The sequence below is a fragment of the Culex quinquefasciatus genome, chromosome 1 (genome assembly GCF_015732765.1).
Source record: "Culex quinquefasciatus strain JHB chromosome 1, VPISU_Cqui_1.0_pri_paternal, whole genome shotgun sequence".
Lineage (NCBI taxonomy): Eukaryota > Metazoa > Arthropoda > Insecta > Diptera > Culicidae > Culex > Culex quinquefasciatus.
The window spans coordinates 25,727,685-25,754,386 of record NC_051861.1 but is presented as its reverse complement, the minus strand read 5'-3'; the positions used below and the strand labels follow the sequence as shown (position 1 = coordinate 25,754,386).

At 35.1% G+C, this 26,702-nt stretch overlaps 2 protein-coding genes across 3 annotated transcripts in view; one reads left to right on the top strand and one right to left on the bottom strand.

Annotated features, from left to right (window-relative positions):
- LOC6039352 (E3 ubiquitin-protein ligase RNF19B) overlaps window positions 1-26,702 on the bottom strand; it is a 119,377-nt gene that overhangs the window by 28,316 nt on the left and 64,359 nt on the right. Inside the window, 2 exon segments of the mRNA XM_038248914.1 lie at window positions 24,274-24,371; window positions 24,442-24,723. Coding sequence (XP_038104842.1) covers window positions 24,274-24,371; window positions 24,442-24,723 — 380 coding nt within the window.
- Window positions 452-16,155, top strand: LOC6039354 (uncharacterized oxidoreductase dhs-27). Of its 2 annotated transcripts, none has more exons than XM_038248926.1 (5): window positions 452-580; window positions 11,133-11,688; window positions 11,751-11,879; window positions 14,877-15,349; window positions 15,413-16,155. In XM_038248926.1, exons 2-5 carry the CDS (start codon window positions 11,176-11,178, stop codon window positions 15,552-15,554), a joined length of 1,257 nt encoding a protein of 418 aa, XP_038104854.1. In that variant the 5' UTR covers window positions 452-580; window positions 11,133-11,175; the 3' UTR covers window positions 15,555-16,155. The 2 variants fall into 2 exon arrangements, with proteins under 2 accessions (XP_038104854.1, XP_038104853.1); XM_038248925.1 differs by lacking the exon at window positions 452-580 and adding an exon at window positions 10,141-10,256.

The window sequence follows — 26,702 nt, the reverse complement described above, 5'->3', positions numbered from 1 at the left end:
AATTGCTTCATTTCGTGACGGGTCCTACCAAACGTGACGTATTTTTAATAATTTTAATAGAAAACGTTAGAGAAAACTTAAAAAAACTAACTTCAATGCAATATTTTAAAGTTAAGAGTAATAAATCTGTCGTGTCGTTTCCATTAGATTCCAGCAACACTGCCTAGGGGTTCGAGGTCACCAAACCGTAACCGATGAAACGATGAATAACAAAAAACTAACACAACCCAATGCATTAAAAATACCCAAGTTAACACTCCCGAAATCCCAAAATGAACTCGCTACCACACGCTTGGTTCATATCCAGTCTCTCACTCTGATTGCTCCAACCTCTTGTTGGAGTTCCAGCGCTCAGCACAGCACTGCTCTTCTCGCCGGAATAACTGCACCCATGGCACCCAGGCCACGATTCTGTGCGTTCATCCGTCCGCCCATCGGACCATGAATGTTCAGTTCCAGCTGTAACCTGGTCGCGTGCGGACGTGTCCAATCTTTCTCCGACAGGTTTACTCCTTCTTTCTTCGGAATCGTGAAACCGGGACCGCGGAGTGTGATTCACCGTTTTCTTACTGATTAAGAGGTGTGTGTGTGTGCGGCGTTGTGGTTTGGGTAGCCCGCTCTCCCCTAAATCCGTATTCAGGAAAAATTACCAGCGTGGTGGAAGCGGTGATGTGTTGCGGCCAATTAGGGCTAGGGAATCCCCCCTTCCAGTAGTAGAACCGGAAAGGGCGCGGCAGTACGGTTCTGCTGCACCACACCGGAGGTCACGCCATATGCTGGCTGTGTGTGTGTGTGTGTTACGACGACGGTGCGGTTGGGGAAGACCATACAACAGGATATTCGGGGGGATGACCCCGCACGGAGAAGAAGAATCCAGTAGCTGATTCAGAATTAATTTGGGAAACACAGTGTGTGAGGGTGGTCCAGATGTCGCGGGATAATTACTGCGGAGCCAACACGTGCGCCGGGTTCCACCAGACAGGACCGTCTCTAATTGGATTAAAGTGTTCAAAGAATACTTTGAAGAAGGACTCCAAGATGATTTAACATTACAGCATCACACCTTCTTCGAAACTTCTCCAACAAAGAAGCGAAGGTATCCGCCTGCTTGGAGGGGAGGTCGTCGGACCGGTAGGGACGGGGGTTTTCTGTCGAAAAGGCAATTTTCATCCGTCTAGACGAGGACTACGACGACGGATTGCCTTCCTGACGAGCCTCCCACCCCCAAAAGAGAATTAGAAGGATATGGGACGGGAGGATGTTTTTGGGGAAAACAACCCACCTCCAAGCGGATGCTGCGACTGTCCTTGTTGGGTTGGGTGGGGTGTAGTCTCTTTCGCTCCCTCTCTGTCTCTCTCTCCGCCAAGAAGACAAAGAACTGTGCGTCCAATGTGGGAAAAGTGGGTGTGTTTTGTACTGCTAAGTGTTGTGTTTTGAGGATTTTTTTTGGCGACGAAAGAGCAGTATAGCCAAAGGAAAATACACAACATTTGTACGGACACGGATTCGTTGAACCGTGGAAGGACTTTCGAGTGAACTTTGTTTTGTTTTGGAGAGATGGACAAGGGTCGATGTTGAGCGATTTATTTTTCAAGATGAAATTGAGATCCCCTCTCAAGTGATGGTAGAGGATTCTTTCTTGAAGATATTTGATCTGGCTCCAAATAGCTTGCGGAACGAGATGAGTTTTTATTTGAAATTTTTATTGTTTTAAAAGAAAGCAGCTATGCAAATCTGTTGAAGTTTCTTGAACTTTTTTAAGGGTACACAGCGAACAATAAAAAGAGCTTACGGGTCGAATTCTGAAATAATTTGAATATTAAAATTGTTTTGTAAGTAATTTGGAGATGGTACTTTGAGAGATAAATCAAACATTATATGCATGCAACAAATAAAATTTTTAACAGTATAAATTTGGTTCAAACAGAACTCACTGCCTCTAAGTTGGTTACGACATAATATTCTTATTCTTACATTAAAATTTACAATTCAAACACAAGAAACTTGAATCAAATAATATTGACCCAAATAAAAAGCTCACAAACAAAACAGGTTTTTCATACAAATCATATGAAAAAATACTCATTTTTAAAAGTTGTAGTCCAAGATTATTTTTAGATTTCATTGCAATTAGAAATAAAACAAAAACGAAAAAATAACCAAAAATAATTCTCTACAAGTTTAGAGATTTGCAGCAAAGCTAAAAGACACAAGTAGCAAAATATAAACAAGTAGCGTTAACTTGTTTTTTTTTTCAATGTGTTTTACCTTCTACATCAACATTTTCCAAAAAAAAGGATAAGAAAAATGTTTCCAGCATTTGGGTGTACAATATTTCCATATTTTTGGATATGAGCAATTCCAGCTCAAATCAGGATTTTTTCTGGTACTTTTGTACCCGACCCTCTCCGATTGCAATGAAACTTTGTAGACATGATATCCTAGGCCTATATAAGCCATTTTTGTGTATATGGAGCCAGTTGCACTCGATAATGACATTTGAGAAGGGCGTAAGGGTTTTAAAATTTTTTGTATTTTTTAAATTAACTATTGCTGTACTATTGCATCGTATCAAAAAGTGGTCAAAGACAAACTTGTAGGAAATTGGACGAGCTTTTTGAAAAAAATACACTGAAAGAAAAATACACGCCAATTCTATGAGAAGTTTAAAAGTTAAATTTAAAGGTGATGTCACGATTTTTTTTTGCTCAAATTTTTTGTGAAAATAGCCTAAAATGTGACAAAAAGACTCACGAAAAATTCAGGATGGTATGTCTCTCCTGAAAAAATACAAAAATCATTTACTAAAACTGTTTGTTTGAAAAATAGTCTAAACGTCAAAATTTTCAAAAAACGATAGTGGGAATCGATTTTCCAGACAAGTTTACATAAAAGTCTCCATATTGACCATTGTCCTATGTCCAATCCTTGTGAAGATACAGCGGTTTTAAAAATAAAATTGTTGAAATAGTAGTTTATGCAACAAGTTGCAAAAAGAGGATTTTTTCAGCACGAGTCGTACATTTATCCAACGAGGTTCACCGAGTTGGATAAATACGAAGAGTACTGAAAAAATCAAGTTTTGCAACGAGTTCCATACAACATTTTTTTTGCAATTCCAAAAAACACACACTGAGTGAAATTTTATGTCAAATTTTTCATGTATTTTGTCAATAAATCGTTTAAATAAAAAAAACGTTGAAAAGTGTTGAAAAGTGCGACGAAAATATGCATTTTTTTTATTTAATAGGCAACCAAACATTCAAATTTAACTAAAACTAGGTCGTAGAATTCGAATCTGATGTTAAAAACAAGAAAATAAAAAAAAAACGAAAGGACATTTTTTTGTTCGTGGTTCGATTATCCGAAGTCCCATACAAACCTTCGGATAATCGAGTCTGAACTGTAAATCTACGCGGTTTGTAAATTGCCTATTCACAAAAAAAATTATGAGAGATGAAAATTTATTTTTCAAGTCATGGGATTAAAATGTAAATTATGGTTGTTAAATGTACTATACATGATTATAAATCTTTTGCAATCCTTAGGTAACAAAACATAAGCACAAAAGACAAAAATATATTTATTTCGAAAAAGTCTTTTGTCGGTAAAGGGCATCTTAATTCGAATTAAAAATGTTTTTTTAATAAGCTCAAACAAAACAAATTTCAGTAAATACTAGAATGTCTTTACTATTTAAAAATGCACTTAAACAGTTTTCAGTTGATTGCACTGCTATTTTCATAATTTTTTAAAGTTTGTTTTATTTTGTTCACGGAATTTTTTATCAGAATTTTACAGCAATTCCATTTGAAAAGAGCCTAAACCAAAAAAAAAGTTCTCCGATCGGCCTTTAAATTTTTCTGGCGGTTCCTTGGCCAAAATAATTAGACCCATCTTTTTTTTTGTTTGGGCATTAGGGTGACCCTAGCACGAGGTGGTTCAAAAAATGGCAATTTTCGTCATTTTTCGCAAAAACTTTTTTTTTTCGAAAAATCATATCTCCGCGTCATTTTATCCGATTTTAGCTTTCTTAGACGCAAAAGAAAGATGATTAGTTTGACTGTTTGAGAAAAATAGTAAGAAGTTGCGTTTTTTAATTACAAAAATTTTGGTACCCTAACATGTATAGGTCATCGTTGAAATTTTTAAGTTATCGCAGTTTTAGTGAAAAAAGTTATTTTTTTGCCGATTTCGTCATTTTTCGGTTTTTGCGCGTGGCGCGTCGAAAAACTCAGTTTAAAAAAAACATATCTTGGAAACGTACGGTTCGACATCGCCAATTTTTTGATATATTAGGTGAAATTTTCCGAGGAATCCGATAAAAATATGTTTAGACATAGGCTCTTTGGTCCAGACACGGTCAAAACGTCATTTTAAGTTTTCATACGACTTTTTCAAATGTTAAGCTAGATTTTGAAACTTCTTACTATTTTTCACTTTTCTTTTGCGTCTAAGAAAGCTAAAATCGGATGAAATGACGCGGAGATATGATTTTTTTTTGAAAAAAGTTATTTTTGCGAAAAAATAACGAAAATTGCCATTTACGAACCACCCTAGCACGAAGTAGGTCACCCTAATGGCCAAACAAAAAAATACGGGTCTAATTATTTTGGCCAAGGAACCCCCAGAAAATGTTGAGCCCGATCGGAGAACTTTTTTTTCGGTTCAGGCTCTTTTCAATTGGAATTGCTGCATAATTAAGTCCGTGACAAAAAAATAGGAGCGATTGGTTGTCAACATTGAAAAATATCTAGAAAAAGATGTTGAACAAAATTAAAACGAAGCATCAGCACGCTAAATAAACTAAATTAAGAGTGAAATTTCGGGTGAATAGTCTGAAATACATGTTCCTAAACACCCTTGTCATGCAAGCATCGAGAGCTGTCTCTCCATTTTCATTTGTTCCGGTGCATAAAACGTACATAAAATTCCCATTTGATGATTGAAAAATTCACTCCAAAGAAGCGTGGTCATAAAAAACGAATTTCAGCGGCGCGTACAAATTACCCAATTATTTAAGCGTTTTTAAAATCACTAAAACTAGCACCATTTCTCGTCCAAATTCTAACACTAATGAAAAAACATCCATCAATAGCACAATTTTCACGCCTTTTTAATTTCCCTTTGAACGATATGTGTGTGTGTGTGTGTGTGGTTCCTATAATTCCTCAACGAACAACACGGGACTAAATTGTTCAACATCATTTCCATGCTTTACTGTTTTTTTTTTCCACTCTCTTTTATTCTCTGCATACTCCTTTTTTTCCACGTCGTCTACGTTGTTCCGTTCTGACCCATTATTTTGATTGTAAAATTGTTTTCGCTCTCAGTTTCGCCTCTTTGAGCAGCTTCTATTTTGTTGATGTTGTTGTTGTTTGAGCGTCGGTTCATACCCACACTCACATTGCCAATTAATCTAGCGGAAATGAGAGCTGAATTCTGCGTGTTGGGGGCGGCTTTGGGAAACACTGCTCAAACACGTGGAGAAGCCACCTCACCCAGAGGGCTCAGTCAACCCGGACGAATTTGATCATCATCAAAAAGGCGTGTCGCGTCGACAAAAAAAAATAAAAATAATGGAAAAAGTTGCTCCAGACTGGGCTGATGGCGATGATGGTGACATAAAACACAGAGTAATGCCACTGGTCGCTGTGACTGTGCGTGCTCTGCACAGGCAACAGAGTGAATGTACGCGCGCCGGAAGTTAAGAGGGAGTGTCGTCGCCGTCTGGGTGCGATGGGAGATGAATGTGTGTTGCTTTGGGGAGCACCAGTAATTGAATGCAGTAATACGAATTAAAATAATTTAAATTGACACTGCTGTCATGTATTGAATCTATTTTTTTTAAATTATTATATAGAGAAATTTTAGTATTCTATTAAAAACTCAACAACATAAGATGGTGTTTTGTTTTGAGTTTTTGTTCCTATCACCATCAAAAAATTCTTTGGCAAGATGGACCAACTATGGTCTTAGCCGTCAGTGCTCTGACATAGCAAAGGAAAAAAAATCTTTGAAAAAACTCAGAGGGCAAAATAAATGATTGACTAAAATTTAAATTTTGCATTGAAAAAACTGATTGTAAACAATTCAGTATACATATTATAACACTTTGCATTTTTCATCACATTAAGACTGTTTAATCTTTTAACAAATTTAGGACCACAGGAGAAAAAAATCGTAAATTTTGCATTTTTTTTACAGAATTAAAATTGTGATTATGTAAGTATTTTGTAAAACTTTTTGTTTAGAACATTTTTATTATTTGTTGGTTTGAAATTAGAAATAAAGTTTTTTTTTGGCAACCACCTCGACCTTGACTAGAGACGAGGGATACATTTTTTTTATGTAAAAGTGGTACAGTCCAGACTCGATTATTCAAATTTTCTTCGCATTTTTCTTTGTTTTTAACATCAAATTCAAGTTAGGCAACCCTATCTAAGTGGAATTTGAATAGTTGATTGACTATTAAATACCTTTTCAATATTTTATCACCGCCATCTTGGATTATTTTTTGAAAATTATTTTAGCATAGTTTGGGGATCATACTAAACCTCGACAATCAAAAATAAGCCAACGAGTTTTTTTTCGGGATTCGACTTTTCAAAAAACTTCAAAATATCAATATAAATTTAAGTGCAATCACCTGAAATTGATCTAAAATGAATTCCCCTGCGTTTAAAATCATTTTTAAGCATGTTTGGGTCGATTTGACCATCTTTTGAAATTTTGAAAATTATCGATGTTTAGTATCGCAAAAAGTTTTTTTTGCCTATTTTTTTGTTTTCGTCAAATCTATTTTTTTTTGAAAACTAATGATTGCAAAACAACTGAACTAGTGCAAAATGCATTTCAAAACACTTTTTGAATTCAAATGTTGAGACTATGGCTTGTTATTTCAATTTTTATATACTTTTTTTTTATTTTTTTTAAATCCAAGATGGCGGCCAAAATGGCAATGACGAATTATTGAAAAACGCATTTTTTTAATTTAACAGGCAATCAACCATTCAAAATGGACTAAAATGGTGTCGCAGGACTCGAATTTGATGTTAAAAGCAAGGAAATAAATAATTGCGAAAAAAAAATGTTCGTTATTCGATTATCCAAAGTTCCACACCGGATATCGGGTCGGATACCGTGTTCCACACCGAATACGAGGGCGGATACATCTCAGCAGGGATCCGCGCCGACCTAACATCCGAAACCGCGCGAAATCCACGCCCTATAAAAAAAATATCACGACCAACATTTAAGAAATTTTTTTTTAATGAAGAAAAACTAATTCAGAAAGTATTTGATTAAAAAAAATCGTTTTATGTTTAAAGGCTCCAAAAGAATGAAAGCAATAAATTCATTTTAAAAAAAATCCTCAAGAGACGGTCAAAGCAAGGGTCATAAAAAAAATCTTCAAAATAGAAAATACAATATTTAAAAACCTAAAAATTTAACTTGAAAAATATAACCTCAAAATTAAATCAAAATCTAAAATTATAATATGATAAAATTTTAAATTTCGAAAGTCTAAATATTCAAAATCTAAGAATTTTTATACAGTTTGTAAGCCAAAATCATCGCTAAAATTTCACTCCGAAAGAAATTTAATTTCCGATATTTAAAATAATGTCTTCTCATAATTTCAAAATCTTTTACAAAAAATATGACTTCAAAAATTGTGGAATTTAAGAATTTAGGAATTTCAGAATTTAGGAATTTAAGAATTTAAGAATTCAGGAATTTAGGAATTTAGGAATTTAGGAATTTAGGAATTTAGGAATTTAGGAATTTAGGAATTTAGGAATTTAGGAATTTAGGAATTTAGGAATTTAGGAATTTAGGAATTTAGGAATTTAAGAACTTAAGAATTTAAGAATTTAAAAATTTAAGAATTTAAGAATTTAAGAATTTAAGAATTTAAGAATTTAAGAATTTAAGAATTTAAGAATTTAAGAATTTAAGAATTTAAGAATTTAAGAATTTAAGAATTTAAGAATTTAAGAATTTAAGAATTTAAGAATTTAAGAATTTAAGAATTTAAGAATTTAAGAATTTAAGAATTTAAGAATTTAAGAATTTAAGAATTTAAGAATTTAAGAATTTAAGAATTTAAGAATTTAAGAATTTAAGAATTTAAGAATTTAAGAATTTAAGAATTTAAGAATTTAAGAATTTAAGAATTTAAGAATTTAAGAATTTAAGAATTTAAGAATTTAAGAATTTAAGAATTTAAGAATTTAAGAATTTAAGAATTTAAGAATTTAAGAATTTAAGAATTTAAGAATTTAAGAATTTAAGAATTTAAGAATTGAGGAATTTAAGAATTTAAGAATTTAAGAATTTAAGAATTTAAGAATTTAAGAATTAAAGAATTTGAGAATTTAAGAATTTAAGAATTTAAGAATTTAAGAATTTAAGAATTTAAGAATTTAAAAATTTAAGAATTTAAGAATTTAAGAATTTAAGAATTTAAGAATTTAAGAATTTAAGAATTTAAGAATTTAAGAATTTAAGAATTTAAGAATTTAAGAATTTAAGAATTTAAGAATTTAAGAATTTAAGAACTTTAGAATATATAAGCTTAAGAATACTAAAATTATTTTAGATTTGAGAATTTTTTTTCTATATTGTTTTGAATTTGATATTTTTTAGTTTTTAATTTTTGATTTTTTTTAAATCTTCAAATTTTCGATTACCCAAATTTTTGGTATTGGGAATTTCAGATTGCTAAAATTTTAAATGTCGACATTTCAGATTATTTAAATTACGATTTTTGAAATTTCGAAATAAAAACAATATTTATTTTGAATTTTTTTTGGTAGAATAAAAACTATTAAAACTATTTTTTTCTTCGAATTTTTGAATTTCTGAAGCTTTGAATTTGGAATGTTCTGATCTTTTTACTTTCGCCAAGAATGTTTAAATTTAGAAAAAAAAACTATTTCTACCGATTAAATTCCATTCGAATATTCGAAAGTGGAGGCCAGCTTCTGTTTTGTCCAATCAAGCTCATATTTAACGCCCACCAGAACAAGCCCCAATAATAGTTTTTGTTAAACATTCTAATGTCTATATCTTCGGGAAAAGTTTGTAATATTTGATTAACAAAATTTAAAATTGAATAAATCCAGTATGAAGTTAAAAATAAATAAGGTTAAAAATCATTACTCAAAACTCAAAAGAAATTAAATATTCAGAGCCGGAGATGTTAAGAAATGACAAGAAACATATAAAAAGTCATTTCTACATAATCTTCATCTTCATTTTTCGACGTTTCGTACTGAGAAAATACAAACAAACATTTTCAGAAGAAAATTCAATTAATGAAAATTATGAAATTGTTGCACTCAAAAGAAAAAAATAAATTATCGTAATTCCTGATAATATTTTTTTTAATAACTTGAAAGTAATTCTATCTCGCGCGAAACGCGTAATCTGTAACAACCCTGCATCAGTTACGTAATAAAATAACGCTAGATGTACATAGATAAGTATGAGTAACAATTTTTTCAAAAATAGTTTTTTCAAAACTTTTTTTTTGAAATCGCAAAAACTTTTGGTAGTTTCCAACAAATTCATAGAAATATGATCACGTAATAAAAATTTTAAAAAATATCGCATCTAAAGAACAACCAAAAGAGCGATATAATACGAATATTTTTTTTTTCAATTCTGAGTTGCAAATCCTTCGCGACCCAACTTACGCTCTTTGCGAAGGGACGAAAAAATAAATCTAAAAAAAAGCAAAAGCTTATCAGAAAATCTCCTACATCATGCATCAGCCACATGGAGTCAGCAAAGAGTAGTGTAAACAAGGTTGCTTCAATTTCATATGTGCCCCCTCCGATTGCAATGCTTGGTTTTCCCTGGGCAATTTTCGCTGACAAACACAGCTAAGAAAGCAAAAAAATGTTTTGTGTTCATATTTTGAGGCGGTTTTTTTTGGTCATTTTTGGAGTTGAAATTTTTTGGACCAGTGTGCGTAAGATGGTGGAAAATGTGTAAAAAGTAATTTTTCCAGGAAGTGCACACAACTGCAGGTGGCCTTGACCTGCTTTTCGCCATGTTTTGGGGTCGGATATTGGTTCGGAAAAAGAGCAAGAGAGAGAGTGAGAGCTATCCTGGTGACGCGAAGTAAGTGACGTAGGTTCTCACACTTTAATTTAGGTCACAGAATTGTTGTTCTCGTTGAAGGCACAAATCTCTAGTTTGGTTATGTGATATGGTGAACTGATAATTGGAAGTTTTCGTATGAGGTAACGATTCGCTGAATAAGTAATCTAATGGAATTCTAGGCAGAACTCCATAATGGTCATAAGACCCAGAAATTACCACCGTTGGGTAACCGCAGACATGCCAGAGTTGTGGTCGTTGTGATGATGGCCACTGGGTTGGCCATGTGAATTCCCAAATATCCAAGCGAGCTCATCCCAGTGCAGAGAGTACGAAAAAGAACACGTTGGATCAACAAAACCACAAGATTGATAAATTATTCATACATTCATTAGATTGAAGCTGTGTGTGTGTGTGAGAGAGACCACATTTTGTATGCATGCAGGTAAATGTCCTCGTGCCTTAAATCTACTGCAGGAACTAAATATAGCTCGAACCCGAGAGGACAAGCCCCCTTTTCGAGTTCACTTCTAGCGAATGAACGAAACGTGTATTTTTAGTTGCCTACCTTCGGGCCAATTTGTCGTGTAAATTGTTGATGAGCCCTTCCGTTTCCTTTGAAAGGGACATTTGAACAAAGATTGCTTCTGCTGTTGAAAAGCCAAAGGTTCCAGGGCCCATCAATGTCGCGACCAAAGGACGCTAGACAAGCTTGTTGCATAACGCTAGGCGCCCCCTTCTGATGACGAGGTCGGCCATTAGGCGCCGCCACGATAAAATTATCCTGTGATTTCCGGACTATAAATACCGACAACAAACGCGGACGAAAATGACCTCCACGATATTGCTTTTTTGCCGTCGTGTTAAAAGGGGGAGAGAGAGAGGGCAATCAGTAAACTGTAACGCCCTCATGCCGCCGTAGAAAGTCACTAAACCGTGGAGTATCGGTTCGATTTTTTTCCACTGCGACTTTCCGGTAGGTTCCACGCATGACACCAGTTTTTTTAACTTTGTTCCAGTACGACGTCAACTTTCGACCGGGACGCAGCGACTCCGCGAGAGATGTCCGACACGGAGGAAGATTCGGTCAGCTCCGACGGATGGCCCATCAACGAGGACTGGCTCGTCGAAGTGCTCAAGCAGCATCACGAGGTGCGGTCTGGGATTAGAATTACGGACTTTAAGGTGAAGCAGGGCTGCCAGGACGGCGTCAACAACCTTAGCGACATCCTGGCGGTGGCGGTCGAGTACGAGTTCCAGCACGCGCCACCCCAGCTGGAAACGAAGCACCTGGACATTGTGATAAAGCTGCTGCCGCAGGACCCGTTCAGCAGGTTCTTCGTCACCGAGGCCCAGTTCGATCTGCGCGAGATCAAGTTCTACACCCAGATCCTGCCCGACCTGGTCGCGTTCCAGGAGTCGCACCTGTCCAAGGCGGACGGGGCCAGCATGCTGGTGTCGGTGCCGACCTGCTTCTACACGCAGTACGCCCCGGCCATCAGTCCATCCCAGGGCAGTCCCGAGCCGCCCGAGAGCATTCTCGTGCTGGAGGATATGCGGTCGCTGGGATTTAAGGTTCGTTGATCACCAGATGCACTCGGTGGATCGAGCAATAACAGAGTAATTTTTATTTTTAGGGTGCCAACTTCACGGCCGGTTTGACCGTGAGCCAAACCGAGGCCGCCATCCGGTCCGTGGTGGCCATCCATGCGCTTTCGCTCGGTCTCAAGCTCAAAAAAAAGGTCGACGTCAATGAAAAGTATCCGGTAAGTGCGATAATCTTTGAAACCCCGTTCAATGGTAGATCCAAGCATTTGTATTTTTCAAGTGTAGGCTAATGATGTTTTTCATGTTTCAAATATTTGTTGCAAAAAATATAATTTCCATACATAAGTTCTTTAGAATGAAAATAAGAATAATGAATGATAACAATAAGCTTAAATTTCAACAAGTTCGAAAATCTATGTATTGTATCGAAGTTTATTTTTATTGTTTGACATCGTCAAAAATTATCTTGAACCTTTGGTGAAAAATAAACAAATTCAGTAGATCAGCGCCAGTCTGACTCTCGACTCTCTGCACAGTATTTTTTTGTTTGTAAATTTGGAAGTAGAGCGTCCAGTTTTCATTTTCCGGGAATTCCCGGGATTTCCCGGAAAAAAATATTTTCCGTTTCCCGGGAAATTTGTAAATTTCCCGGGAATTCCCGAAACTCAACCGGAAGTATACATTCTTCTAACTTCTTGGCCCATTTTTTTAATTTACAAAAAAAAATGAAAACACTCAATTTTATTTGATTTAATTCAATTTCATGTTCTTATAACTTATTAGTTCGTCTGAAAATTTGACGTCAAGGTATATTTCAGATAATATAAGTTTCTGACTTGGTTTCTGAAACTTGGTTTCTGAAACTTTTACAACTGGGATCTTGTTTATTCGTAAAGCAACAAAAATTACGATATTTTGGAATGAAAATTAACTATTATAATTTTGGTTAGTTTTTAAAACGAAAATTGTTGTTATATCATCTGAAAATATGGTACCTCTTTTTTCCAAGATAAAAATTAAGTTTTTTTCACGATTACGTTTACCATGGCCAAATTGGATGAAAATTGAAAAAAAAAATCATTTGAGGCTTCAAAGAGGCTTGTGCAAGAAGAATTTGGTTAATTTGTTTAAAAGTGTTTACAGTTTAATATAAAGAATTTACACTTGAGCTAACAGAGCGTAACTACTTTTATTGCTTTGAATATTCTTTTAGCCGAAGTTTTTTTTAAAGCTGAATCACTAAAAAACTACGTCGTAGAAGGTGAGCAAAAAATGCAAACATATCTGAAAATCTAGCTCCAAATATTTAAAAATTTTGAGTTATGATTTCATAAAAGATATATTTTTAGTGAGAAGGCAGTTTTAAGGTGAATTCAATGCGTAAGATTGGTTATGGAAAAAAGATTTGTCAACAAATCCATATTTTCTTCAAGATTTTTTTTTCTCATTTCAACGTCATCTCAACATTATCATGTTCTCTCAAACTGTTCACAAATCCATAATTAATTGCAATTTTATGGTTTTGAAGCATGGATTCATTTCACTCGCTGTCCAAACACTGTGATTAGAAAAATAATACTGCACAAAAAATACTAATGATTTTTTTTTTACAGCACTGTTGTACGAATTGCAAGCCTATAAATTTAAAATATTTATATATTTTCTTGATTTTTTTTCTGCAAGCGGTTTAGGCATTAATTGACCCTCGCACTAATTTTGATCATTAAATTGTTATTTTAAACAATTTTGTTGAAGAATATAGATCAGAACAATTTTCGTGTCCCTACCAATGACTTGCACCTATTACAAAGCATGATTTAACTTTTAGTTATTTTTGTTGAGAGCTTGTTCATATTTTATTGAGAAATAAATACATAAAAGTACTTCATAACTGATAAACAATTGTTTAAAAAAAATGTCCATACAAAATGTAGTGATATTGTAAAAATTTAGTATTTATCATCTAAATAATTTTTTTTTTTTCGTAAAAACGATCAAGTTTATAGAAAAATTTTATGATTTAATCTTAAAATAAAAGCAAATTAACATGTTGTTTCATGCATTGTTCCTCTTGTCCCAAAGGGTTGTTCGTCTTGCCCCACTACACAGAAAAAAAACTTATGGTAATATTCATCAGAAAATGGTGACAGATTTTGTGACAAAAAAAGTGTAATATTACATCAGGAATTGGTGAACTTTCATCAGTTTCTGATGAATATTCATCAGTTTCACATTTTTTAAGTAATATTACTCAAAAAATTAGTAATATTTAGCCAACCAAATTTTCAACATTCAAAAATTCAACTTTTTTTTGCTATGTAGTTGAGGAGAACATACGGAAAATCAAAAAAATTAAAATCATTTTTTTACATTGAAAAACAAGATTTTTTTAAAAAACTTATTCTATTAAGACTTAAGACTTAAGTCAAGACCTAGAAAAAGATGATTATAAAAAAAAATCTGACAGTAATTTCTCAGTCCCTTCAAACTGCATACTTCGGTTGTCTGTATTCCTCGATATTTTCTCTTGCTTGAAGAATCTTTTCCTCGACGGTCCCTTGGATTCTATTTGCTTTAAATATCTATTCCGGTTGTCAATAATTTCACTTTCTCATGGCTTGCATAGACACTTTCCTTTGAGAAACGAAGCTTTGAAGGGTGTTTGACATTTATTTGTTTTTGTTTGCTGGACGTTGCCATGATTCTCTCCCATAGCTGGTTAGCAAAAAAAAAACAAATTTCAATCGAGTCTTCATTTTGCATCGTTCTGTAAACTGATGCTTCTCTTCCTCGACGGTCCCCCTAACTAGACAGTCGACTGTAGTTTTAAAAGTGAAAGGAACTCAATTTTGAATTGAAAATTGTAGGTAATAAGAAAATAACATTCAGAAAACATTGAATTAATGGAAATGTAGATTCAAGATACCCGTAACTTTTCCCAATCTATTAGCAAATTTGCTCAATTATTTTTTTCCCGATTGCCCAACTAGACCTTGGATTTATTTTTAAATGCAGCAACTCCAAAAATGATGTAGAAAATTATAATTTTGACAAGTAAAAATTTTAAACTAAAAAAACTAAAATCTCCAAAATATAAAGCAATTTAACAAAAAACAACAAATTTTGTAAAGGTATTAAAGACGATGTCGGAACATACACTCTTGAATATTTAAGAAATTGACTTTAACAATTAATTCAAATTTTGCCTTGTCCAGTTCCTCTTCCAGACGACCCGCGCCACCGAGAGCTACCAGCAGCTGGTCGAGCAGGGCATGCCCCAGCTGACCAAGTTCCTCGAGACGAAGCCCGGCTACGAGAACGAGCTGAAGGCGCTGAACCGGATCCGCACCCGGACCAAGGAACTGATCGAGACGCTGCTGCAGCCGATCGAACCGATGGGACTGATTACGCACACCGACTTCTGGTGCAACAACCTGCTGTTCCGGGCCGAGCAGGACGGCACCGACAGCTGCATCGTGCTGGACTGGCAGATGGTCACGTACAGCCGACCCACGAACGATCTGGCGCTGCTGCTCATCTCGTCGATTCCGTCCCAAATCCGGCGCCAGCACGGTCCCCGTTTGCTGGACTTGTACTACAATCTGCTCAAGTCCAACTGCCAAAAGCTGGACATTGACATCGAGGCCGACCTCGGCTACAGCCGGAACAAGATGGAGCTCGAGTATCGGTAAGTGTAGCTGGGATGTAGACAAGTAGTCCCAAAAATAATCCGAGTCCCCTTTTGTTTTAGACAATCCGAGCTGCTGGCACTGCTGCTTTGCATCGGATCGATCGACATCGCCATCGGGAATCCCGTGGCCGAGCAGCGTCTGCTGGACGTCCTGCGTGACTTCAACGACGAGGGCGTGCTCAATCTGGAAGGGTGCCTCTAAGAGCCCCGGGAGAAGAAACGGTGTTGTTTGTTGAGAAAATTTGAGCTGATAAAAAGCTAGTGTTACTGAAGATACTATTAGACTAAAGAACAAGAAGAAATCTCTATCTTTCAACCTTAAACTTTATATTGCTACAACAAAAGTGTTACACAATGCCCCTAATCAAAGAAGCAGTCAATCCTAATCAAATTTACGAAATGCCTTTTCCGTAAAACAAAACAAAACAAAACAGTGTTAATTACCGAGCTGAACGTAAATTGTATACAATCGCATCCATTCTAACCACTCAACGGATAAAACTAATCTGAGAGAGAGAGAAAAAGCAAGCAAACATTTGGTTTCAGTTGCTCTAAACACGGTGCGTGTTAGTTCTTTGAAGAGTGCGCGCGGAATCGCGCTAAACCCAAGTCCATTTGAGAATATCAAAAGGTTGAATCGCCGAAATGTTTTGATTAAGTAGAAATTACAAACACACACACACACCTACACAATTCGTAAACACACATACACACACGAAACGTAAATGATAAACGTGAGATTGCTGTAATAAAGTGAATAAAATAAACCACGGCGGCCGTGGCAGTGGGTTGCGCTGTTGTAATGATTGTTCGGCGTGAAAGAAATTTGATCCATCGTGTATAAAGGAGGTAAAACAAATTTTGGCGAAATTTAGAACTGTTTAGCAGCGCAGGGTAAACGTATTAAGTGGTGTTGAACGACCGTAAGCGGTATTTGTAATGCAAATGAGGCAATTTGGAATGGGTTTCGACTGGCAGGGGTGGGATGTTAGAGGTGAAAGTAATTAGTTCGAGGTTCGATGGACTCTTGTAGTCATTTAATACGACTTGATGATCGATGTTTTACAAGAAGTTAACCGAAAAGGGTGCCTTTTCCGTAAAACAAAACAAAGAGAAGATTTCAAGCTGTAATAACTTATCTGGTATCGATATTCTCTTGGTTTTTGGTGTTTTTCGAGACGAGATTTTTTTGATCACGCTTTCCGTCGGATGGGGAAGTAAATGGTGGCCCGGTCTCACCAAGAGGTTAGGTCGTTAGCTAACTTAGCTCAGTCTAGGTGCATCGTTCCGATAGAAATATTGGTCGGCAGTTGGACTCACAACGTAAAGGATTTAGTTTGAATCCCAGATTGGATGGGAGCTCAGGTGTAAAAAGAGATTTGTATTGTCTCGCCGTTTCAAATCTTCGGGCACAAAGTTAGGCCCAGTATAGGAACATATAGCCTACTTGGTTTATCCCTATTCTGGTATTAATGAAAGAAACTAAAAATACTCCGGACACTAAATAGAGTCAGGGATGCCCAAGTCAACCAGCTCTTCCTGAAACAAAATACGTACACAGTTGAGGATTTAATATTTAGTTTTAGAATTTGGGACTTCAAGTAATAATAAAACTGTTAGGTATTCGCTTCACTATCAGTCGCTCAGGCTATTTTTACCGAGGTATTTCTAGATTCAATAGGGACGTGGCGTTACATCGTGCTGCCACCTGGTTTTTTTAAGCGCAAGAGTGGAAAAGTGCTGAGTCATCGTCTAAAAATAGACGGCGTCCTATCTCGCCCAGCAAAATTAAGTCGATAAAGTAGTCGGTTACGATGAGAAAAAGTGGAAAACGTTGTCTAAAAATAGCGACGCCATCCCCCTATTTCAACTGCGCTTGCAATCTTGTTTGAGTTTTGATGTTCTATTTTGCATTCAATTTTATTCTTTGTCCGATTCTTGGATTCAACTATATCAGTCTCAGTCCTCTTCATACTACCAATGCTTGCCAATCTTAAGGACAGGGGATCGAACCCTGCCGTGAGCAGTTTTCAAAGTTTTGCATTTTTAATTCAAATTTTAATGAGTCCATAACTTTCTCGTTGGGAGCAGATGGGTATCGAACCCAGGACCATTCGCTTATAAAGCGAACATCGTAACCATTCAGCCACGACCGCTCCTTTAATAATAAAACTGTTAGGTATTCACAACTTTTTAAATTTTACTTTGATAACAGATCGCTCATGACTTGCCCGCTTTAACACTTGTAGCCCCAACGGGGTCAAAACAGTTGGAAATGCATTTTCACCGGCTCATACAACCCTTGGAAAAAAAAGTTGGAAATGCCTTTTTTATTATAACTTTAGTTAGACGCATCTGTTTTGAATCTACGTTGTTGGAGGTGATTCTTGACAATCGGTTGAGTTTTCGCTTAGATACAGCCGGATGAAGTTGCGTTTCCAACTTTTTTGACCCCCTTGGTGCTTCGCGTAAGTTTTGACCCCGTTGGTGCTACAAGTGTTAAGGTCGTAGAATGTGTCTTTCACTCTAAGGGCAATTACTGTCAATGATGGTTCTGAATTCAGGGTCCAGAAATAGTAAATTGATTTAAAAAATGCTTCTACAAATAACATAAAGAAAACCATATTTTGATTGATACATTCTGAATCAAGATTTGAATGATTTTCTAAAACCAACATGGCCGTCAAATGGCCGATCGGGAATGATGCCTTTCAGAGCCTTAAAGAAATCTTTAAAATAAACTGAAATATTCTGAATGCATTTTTTTTCTTCATTTAATACTGTTATTGCGTGTATTGCCCAAAAAGACACGCGGCATACCAGCCTCGAATCGACGCGCCGCACTGTCTGGCGCTGTCCAGGAAGGTGCTGTGTCCTATCCCTCGCCTAGACCAGACCAAAATCCATGATAAAGCTGACAGACCAAATCTGTCAGACCAAGACTGTCAGACCAAAGAGCAAAAAGTAAACAATCTTGGTCTTCGACGTAGGTGCACACAAATCAAGAAAAGAAAATTTGAAAAAGAATTTTATGTTTCCAATTCAATGACTGGGTTTGGACTGCAAAATTGAATGGACGTAAGAAAATGATTAAAGAGTGCGGTGTCCTGTACACCGCCAATTGAATAAGCAGTTAAAAGCCTTATTCTTCCACTTTGATCGCGTTTTCGGTTTACACCTGAAAAATCTTGAAATTATTTATACGGATTTGTGATTCCTCTCTTTCCACCATTCCCTTGGCGCTGTCAAGTCCCATACTGCCCGTTTTGTTTTTGTTGATCTTCTTCTTCGGATCGCTCGCCATCACGGGTGCCAGGTTGCCAGATAAATCTGGCATTGCCAGATTTTTGGAGTTCCGATTTAAAAAAAAATAATTTTCTATTTCTTCCTCAAATTGTTTTATTGATGCATTTTGTTTATTTTGTGAATCTATAATGTATAAAAGGTGAAAATACACTATTTTTGAACACAAAATTGCTAATTACTTTGAGAAAAGTGGCTTGCCAGATTTTTTTCTGTTCAGACCTGGTAACCCTGCTCGCCATTGTTGCCAGGTATGTTTTTTATTGCGCTAAAGGACGTATTAGACTATCATACATACAATCAAACTCGCAAACATTTTTTTTTTTTAAAGTTTGGCAGTTTGCCTGGGGAGCAGTTCTCTAGGATTTCGGTCATTCGATTTTTTTTGTATTTTTAACGCTTTTGGTGCTCACATTTGCATCATATTAACCATACGGCAGCTGTCCATACAAAATGATGTACGAAAATTCAAAATCTGTATCTTTGAAGGAATTTTTTGATTTAGTCTTCGGCAAAGTTGTATATGGATACACTACACTGGAATGGTACAATTTGGTGATTTTTCATTTAACTTTTATCACTAAAACTTGATTTAAAACTATTTTAATTTTTTTATTTTTTGGTATGTTTTAGAGGACAAAGCCACTTTTCAGAAATTTCAGGTTGTGCAAAACATTGACCGAGTTATGATTTTAATCAATACAATTTTTCAAAAATTGAAATTTTGGTCGCAAAATTTTTATTTCATTTTTCGATGTAAAATTTTGCATCAAGTGCTTTAGTGAAATTTCAGTGTACTGCGCAGTTTATTTTTATGCTTTTTTCAAATAGTCGCAGTTTTTCATTTTTTAAATTAGGCACATGTTCACTTTTGAAAAAATATTTTGAAAGCTGAGAAATTCTCTATATTTTGCTTCATCGGACTTTGTTGATACGACCTTAGTTGCTGAGATATAGGCAAGGTTTAAAAACAGGAAAATTGATGTTTTCTGTCTTACACAAACATCCCACCATTTCAATGTCGATATCTCAGCAACTAATGGTCCGATTTTCGATAACATGGTATTTTCCGATCTTTTCGAAAACAATATTTTCAAAATTTTCAAATCAAGACAAACATATCAAAAAGGCCAAACATTCAATATTTCGCCCTTTTAAAATGTTAGTCTTGGTTTAAAATTTTTGAAAATATTGTTTTCGAAAAGATCGGAAAATTTTACAAATGTTTCATATTATAACATTGAAAATCGGACCATTAGTTGCTGAGATATCGACATTGAAAAATGGTGGGCTGTTTGTGTGAGACTTAGAAAACATCAATTTTCCTGTTTTTAAACCTTTGCCTTGCAATATCTCAGCAACTAAAGATCGTATCAACAAAGTCCGATGAAGCAAAATATAGAGAATTTTCTCAGCGTTTCAAAAATATTTTTTTCAAAAGTGGGCAAACATGTGCACTAATTTAAAAAAATGAAAAACTGCGACTATTTTGAAAAAAGTTACATAAAAATGGCTATAACTTGAAAACGGTGCACTTTATCAAAATTTCACTAGAGTACTTTTTGATTGCAAATTCAATTTTACATCGAAAAATGAAGTTGAAAAATTTTTGCGAGCAAAATTTCGATTTTTTGAAAAAATTAGTATTGATTAAAAAATTCATAACTCGGTCAATGATTTTTTGCACAACCTGGAAATTTCTGAAAAGTTTTTATGTCCTCTAAAACATATCAAAAATAAAAAATTAAAATAGTGTTTTTGCAAATCAAGTTTTAGAGATAAAAGTTAAATAAAAATCACCAAATTTTTTTACCGTGTACCATTTTTTTCCAGTGTAGTCCGTATCCATACCTACAACTTTGCCGAAGACACCAAATCGATCAAAAAATTCCTTCGAAAGATACAAATTTTTGAATTTTCGTACATCATTTTTGTATGAACAGCTGCCAAATTTGTATGGAAAATTATATGGACAAACTAATGATGCAAAATGGCTTCTTTGGGCATACCGAAGGCACCAAAAAAGTTTCAGCCGGATTAAAAAATACAAAAATTAAAATTGAAGAAAAAAGACCGATTTCGTAGAGAATTGCTCTGGGGAAAACTGTTCATAGAAACTTGCTTGCTCACTTTTTATTGAGCAAATTATTACTCGATTTAAGGTGAAGCCGTTGATCATTTTCGAAAAAAAATGATCATCACTATAAAATATTCTGTATTAAATTCAATTTAACGAATTTCAGCACCAAAAGGAATCAGCATGTGCCGGTTGTTGCCTTCTTGAAGCCACTAAAAGAATTTTTGATCTAATTAAATGTGCTTCAAAATTTATATAATTTTGTGGCACAGTCATTGACGTCCTAGTTGGCAATCATTGATTAATGACGATTTCCATAACTTCACAAGGAATGGGATAATCGTTACCAAAAGGAATCAGCATGTGTAGGACACTATTTTAAACAACTTGTTGAAGGAATTTTGTCAAAGTATTGAATGCGACGAAAAATTCATATGTTTGAACGAAAAATCATGACAATGATGGAAGTTTTCACGGTAAATTGAAAACGCTTTCTATGAGCTGTCATTGAACGTCAAAGTGCTGATATGGCAACATTAGATGCACGATGGAGTAAGATACTGTTCCCTTATATCTATATTTTCTTTGCGAGTTTGCCGCTACCTAGTTTGCAAGTTTGGCAAACTATCAAATGTAAAAAAGTGCCAGTTTGTTTGCCATTGTCTAATAGCTCCTTAAAAGTGCAGAAAATCGGTAACAATGTCTATGGCACAATCTGAAATGCCGCGCGGCGTGTACCTTTGAGAGAGACGGACAACAAACTCAATTTATGAAATGTCACGTTTTCTTTCAGGAATAATATCACTCTCAGTGTATACGCATGAATATTTCTCAATTAAGATTTCACAAGTGCTTGATAACGAGAAAATAATCTCAACTCACTGGACATGTAATGCCTTGTCATGTTCTATCTATTCAAACTGTGATGAGCAAATTTGTTTTCAAGAAATTTGAAAGAAACGGAACATTGACAATAGAGGTGGGCAAAACCGCTCTTTTTAGGAGCCGCTCATTTTCGTTCGCTCATAAAAAAGAGCCGCTCTTTTGAACGGCTCTTTCGATCTTTTTCAAAATTTTGATGAAAATGTTTTTTAAGAGTCGTGTGATTTTATAAGTTATTTCACACTGGACTTTTACAAATTATTTGATAAAAAAAATTAAAACTGAAAACGAGAAGATGTCAGAAGATGTCCTTGAAAACCATAGGTCTTGGCGATCTCTATGTCAAGATTTCTACTCGAACCTAAATATTCCAGTAATTGAATGGCATCCAAACTTAAATCTAGGAAAATTGCTATTAATTTTAAAATTGCGTTTATTTCTGCAAGAATTTAACTAATGCTGATATTTTATTTGGAGAAAACGGTCTGTGATTTGATCGATAAAGTCTATAAACGCTGAAGTAGATTCGGACAGAAGGATTTATTTTTTTCCAAAATCTCTTATCTATTCAGAAGATTTTTGATAATATTATGCAATTTGAAATGCTCAAATTTGTATTCCGGAATACTTTAATTTATAATCAGTTATAAAGTGAAAAATATTTTCATGTTGTTTAAAAAAATAATTTTTTTTTGTTTTTTTATATTTGAATTAGCTTTTTCAATTCTCAAAAACAAATTTAATACTTTTTTTTTTTGGAAATTCAATAAATTATATTTATAACAAAAATCATGCCATCTTGAGCCGGATCTTTCAAAAGATCGAAGTTTAAAAAAGGACCGCGGTTCTTTTTTTGTGAGCCACGGTTCATTCGCTCTTTTCAGGGAATCGGCTCTTTGAGCGGCTCGCTCTTTTTTTGCCACCTTTTGACAATGAACTTTTACGAAGAGGCAACCCCAGAAAACTTTCCATAGTTCTTTTGAAATCCTCGAAATATGATACAGTCGACTCTCTGGTTGTCAATATCCAAGGGACCGTCGAGGAAGAGAATCATCAGTTTACAGAACGATGCAAAATGACGACTCGATTGAAAATATTTTTTCTTGATACCCAGCTATGGGAGAGAATCATGGCAACGTCCATCAAAAACAAACTAATGTCAAACACCCTTCAAAGCTTCGTTTCGCCAAGAAAAATGTCTATGCAAGCCATGAGAAAGTAAAATTATTGACAACCGGAAGACATTTTTAAAGCAAACAGAAACCAAGGGACCGTCGAGAAAGAAATCCTTCAAGCAAGGTGAAATATCGAGGAATGAAGATAATTGAAATATGCAGATTGAAGGGACTGAAGAATTAATCGATAGATGGAGAATTATTGATATCGAGAAGATCGACAGCCAGAGAGTCGACTGTATTAGCAAAAAAAAAAACATTAAATAAAAAAAAGTAGTTATTGTCAGAACTCAATTCCGTACTAATCCGTTTTATACGTAAAAATCCGGCCTGCTGAAATCCGCGAAGATGATTAAACATCCGTACAGTTGGTTGCCTTAGGGATCCCAGATGAAATATTTTGATGAAACTATTTGCAAATTTGTTTCAGAATTTTGCAAAAATCTGCCTCCGTGAGATGCCAATATTCTTTTCAAAAATTCATTTTTTTTAAAAGGTTCTGGGTTCGATTTGTAATACATGATCTCAGTCGGGGTTCAGTCTCCCGTCCTTTGGATTAGTAAGCAAAAATGCTATCCACTTGACTATGGAACTTGATGAGTTTAAGAAGGACTGAGACTGATACATTTGAAACCCAGAATCGAAAGCGAATACAGAGAAACTTTTTACGCGGTGCGTTATGTTTTTCTAATTTGTCGATTTCTTTGAAACGACGCAACATTTTTACAATCTTTTAAAATCAATTTGTAGATTTTGTTCAGATCTACACAACGCTTTTTGGAGCTTGTAAAAATATTGTATGGATTTAAGGAAAACGACGAAAAAAGCGTAACGCCACCGCGTAAATACAGGTTTCTCTGTACAAGTTTGAATACAAGTTGAATTTCAGAACTATACAAGATTTGCATAACCACGCTTATATAGCCTGAGCGAGTAGAATTTTCACAAAAAAAGTTGAAAAAAATTGAAAGCGAAGAATCCAAACTAAAATGCAAAACAGTCGTTATCACTCGCTTAGGGTGGCTCCTTAGTCCATTCACCTTCCCAAAAACCGTCCAATTCCAAGCAAAACTAACTTGAGGATACCGTGGAGATTTTCCCTTATCCTGTTGAAAAAGGAGAGCATCAACAATTCCCGTCTTCCCCTATCCTTGTCTCTGGTGTTTGTCATTGTGTTGCGAATCTGGTTTTACTTGAACTTGAAAAATCATCGCATAAATAATCCGTTGTAATCCGCTAAATTCACCGATTTTAAGCGAAGCGAAGCGATTTGTGAACATGTCTTTTAATAATGGTGCTTTGCCTTCCATGAATTTGACAAATTCACGTCACCCTGTTCCCGTTGAAACAAGTCGATTGACCTTTTCCAACATCCAATTTCCGAGTTAATTTCGGTTCACCGATCCGCAACAACTTCAATGCGATTGCTCCCAATCGTCTACGCACTATCCCTCACGTTATATAATTGCGAAAAAGCCACTTACCGACGCCGTAACGCCTCCGAGCACGGCAAAGTTTCGTTTGTGCTTCCCGGCCGTTTTGTACCGGGTGTGAATCTTCCGCCCGACCCAAACCGGAATTCCTAAAACGGCCACAAAAGAGCAACATTAGGGGGGGATGCGTTTACGCAGATGGCATAAGGTACCACCGACCTATGATCATGGCAGGCACGGCGATGCCGGCGACCAGGGCAATCCCGAGCGGGGCCCCCACCAGCGTTCCCAGCTGCCACAGGAGCTTCTTTTTGCGCGACCATGGCTTCTTGCCCCAGAAGGTGCAGCCGGACGGGCTCAGGTAGTGCAGATCGCTGATCTCCTTCATGCACAGCCAGCAGAACTCGGACCCGCAGATGGCACAGACCATGTGGTTGCAGGAACCGTCGTCCATCTTGACGATCAGCACCTGGCACCGGGGGCATGGCTTGATGTCGTCCTCTGTACCAAGAAAGGAGAAGGAGAAAATAGCTGTTAGTTGGAGGTTCGCGCGCGCGCGCGTATGAACTATCGGATACGATGATTGATGAGAGCTGAGTAGGATGTTGTGAAAACTTCAATTAGCGCTACCCAGTTGAGACGAAAAGGATGAAGAAATGAAGTGATGCTCCACGTGCAAAGGTCAAACTAAGAAATATAAAGCTATACCACTGATGGGGAAAAAGACAAGACAAGACAGACAGGACGTGCATCAGTGTTGCTAACCGCAGAATGTCACCGGAAGCCTTCTCTGTGGCTTCGTAATTGGCGAATGAGAGACTTGTTGAGTGCGTCTGAGAAGAAGTCAACATCTTCTGACCTTGGCTTAACCCTTGCTATGCTCCAAATGATTTGATACAAATAAAAATAAATGATCTCTGTTGGAAAACTTTGCAACAAGATACAAAGTTTAAATATAGGGCAGGGGGCAGAATGGCCCGTCTAAGTAAAATGTGCCAAAAACCATAGAAAAACATACAAATTTATGAATTCAGTGTGTTAGGGTTATGCTCTGGGATGTTCCCTTCAATGTTGTATACTTTGTTGATGAAATTTTTTAGCTTAAAACTATTTTTGAGCCACTTAAAAAAAAAAGTTTTTTTCGGCTACGTTTCCTGGGTGCGGGGCAGAATGAACCACCTTAGAAAACAAGCAATTTTGTCTAGTAAAAAGTTGAAGGGAGAAAATAAATGATTAAATGGACCTTTCGACAGCAATTCTCTGAGATTTCGGTCATTCGATTTTTTTTTGTATTTTTTAATCCGGCTAAAACTTTTTTTGTGCCTTCGGTATGCCCAACGAAGCCATTTTGCATCATTAGTTTGTCCATATAATTTTCCATACAAATTTGGCAGCTGTCCATACAAAAATGATTTATGAAAATTCAAAATCTGTATCTTTTGAAGGAATTTTTGATCAATCGGGAAAGTTGTAGGCATGGATAAGGACTACACTGAAAAAAAATGATACACGGTAAAAAATGGTGATTTTTAATTTAACTTTTTGTCACTAAAACTTGATTTGCAAAAAAAAACACTATTTTTAATTTTTTGATATGTTTTAGGGGACATAAAATGCCAACTTTTCAAAAATTTCCAGGTTGTGCAAAAAATCTTTGACCGAGTTATGAATTTTCGAATCAACACAATTTTTTTTCAAAAAATCGAAATATTGGTCGCAAAAAATTTTCAACTTTATTTTTGGATGTAAAATTAAATTTGCAATCAAAAAGTACTTCAGTGAAATTTTCATAAAGTGCACCGATTTCAAGATATAGCCATATTTAGGAAATATGTTTAAAAATAGTCGCAGTTTTCCATTTTTTAAAAAAAGTGCACATGTTTTTCCACATAAAGTACGGTATGCTGATCGGAAGGAACGCGGTCAAGAAATGTTGCGTGTTCTTTTCGTGATTCTTAAATACTTAAATTCTTAAATTCTTAAGTTCTTAAATTCTTAAATTCTTAAATTCTTAAATTCTTAAATTCTTAAATTCCTAAATTCCTAAATTCTTAAATTCTTAAATTCTTAAATTCTTAAATTCTTAAATTCTTAAATTCTTAAATTCTTAAATTCTTAAATTCTTAAATTCTTAAATTCTTAAATTCTTAAATTCTTAAATTGTTAAATTCTTAAATTCTTAAATTCTTAAATTCTTAAATTCTTAAATTCTTAAATTTTAAATTCTTAAATTCTTAAATTCTTAAATTCTTAAATTCTTAAATTCTTAAATTTTAAATTCTTAAATTCTCAAATTCTTAAATTCTAAATTTAAATTCTTAAATTCTTAAATTTAAATTCTTAAATTCTTAAATTTTAAATGCTTAAATTTTAAATTCTTAAATTCTTAAATTCTTAAATTTTAAATTCTTAAATTCTTAAATTCTTAAATTCTTAAATTTAAATTCTTAAATTCTTAAATTCTTAAATTCTTAAATTCT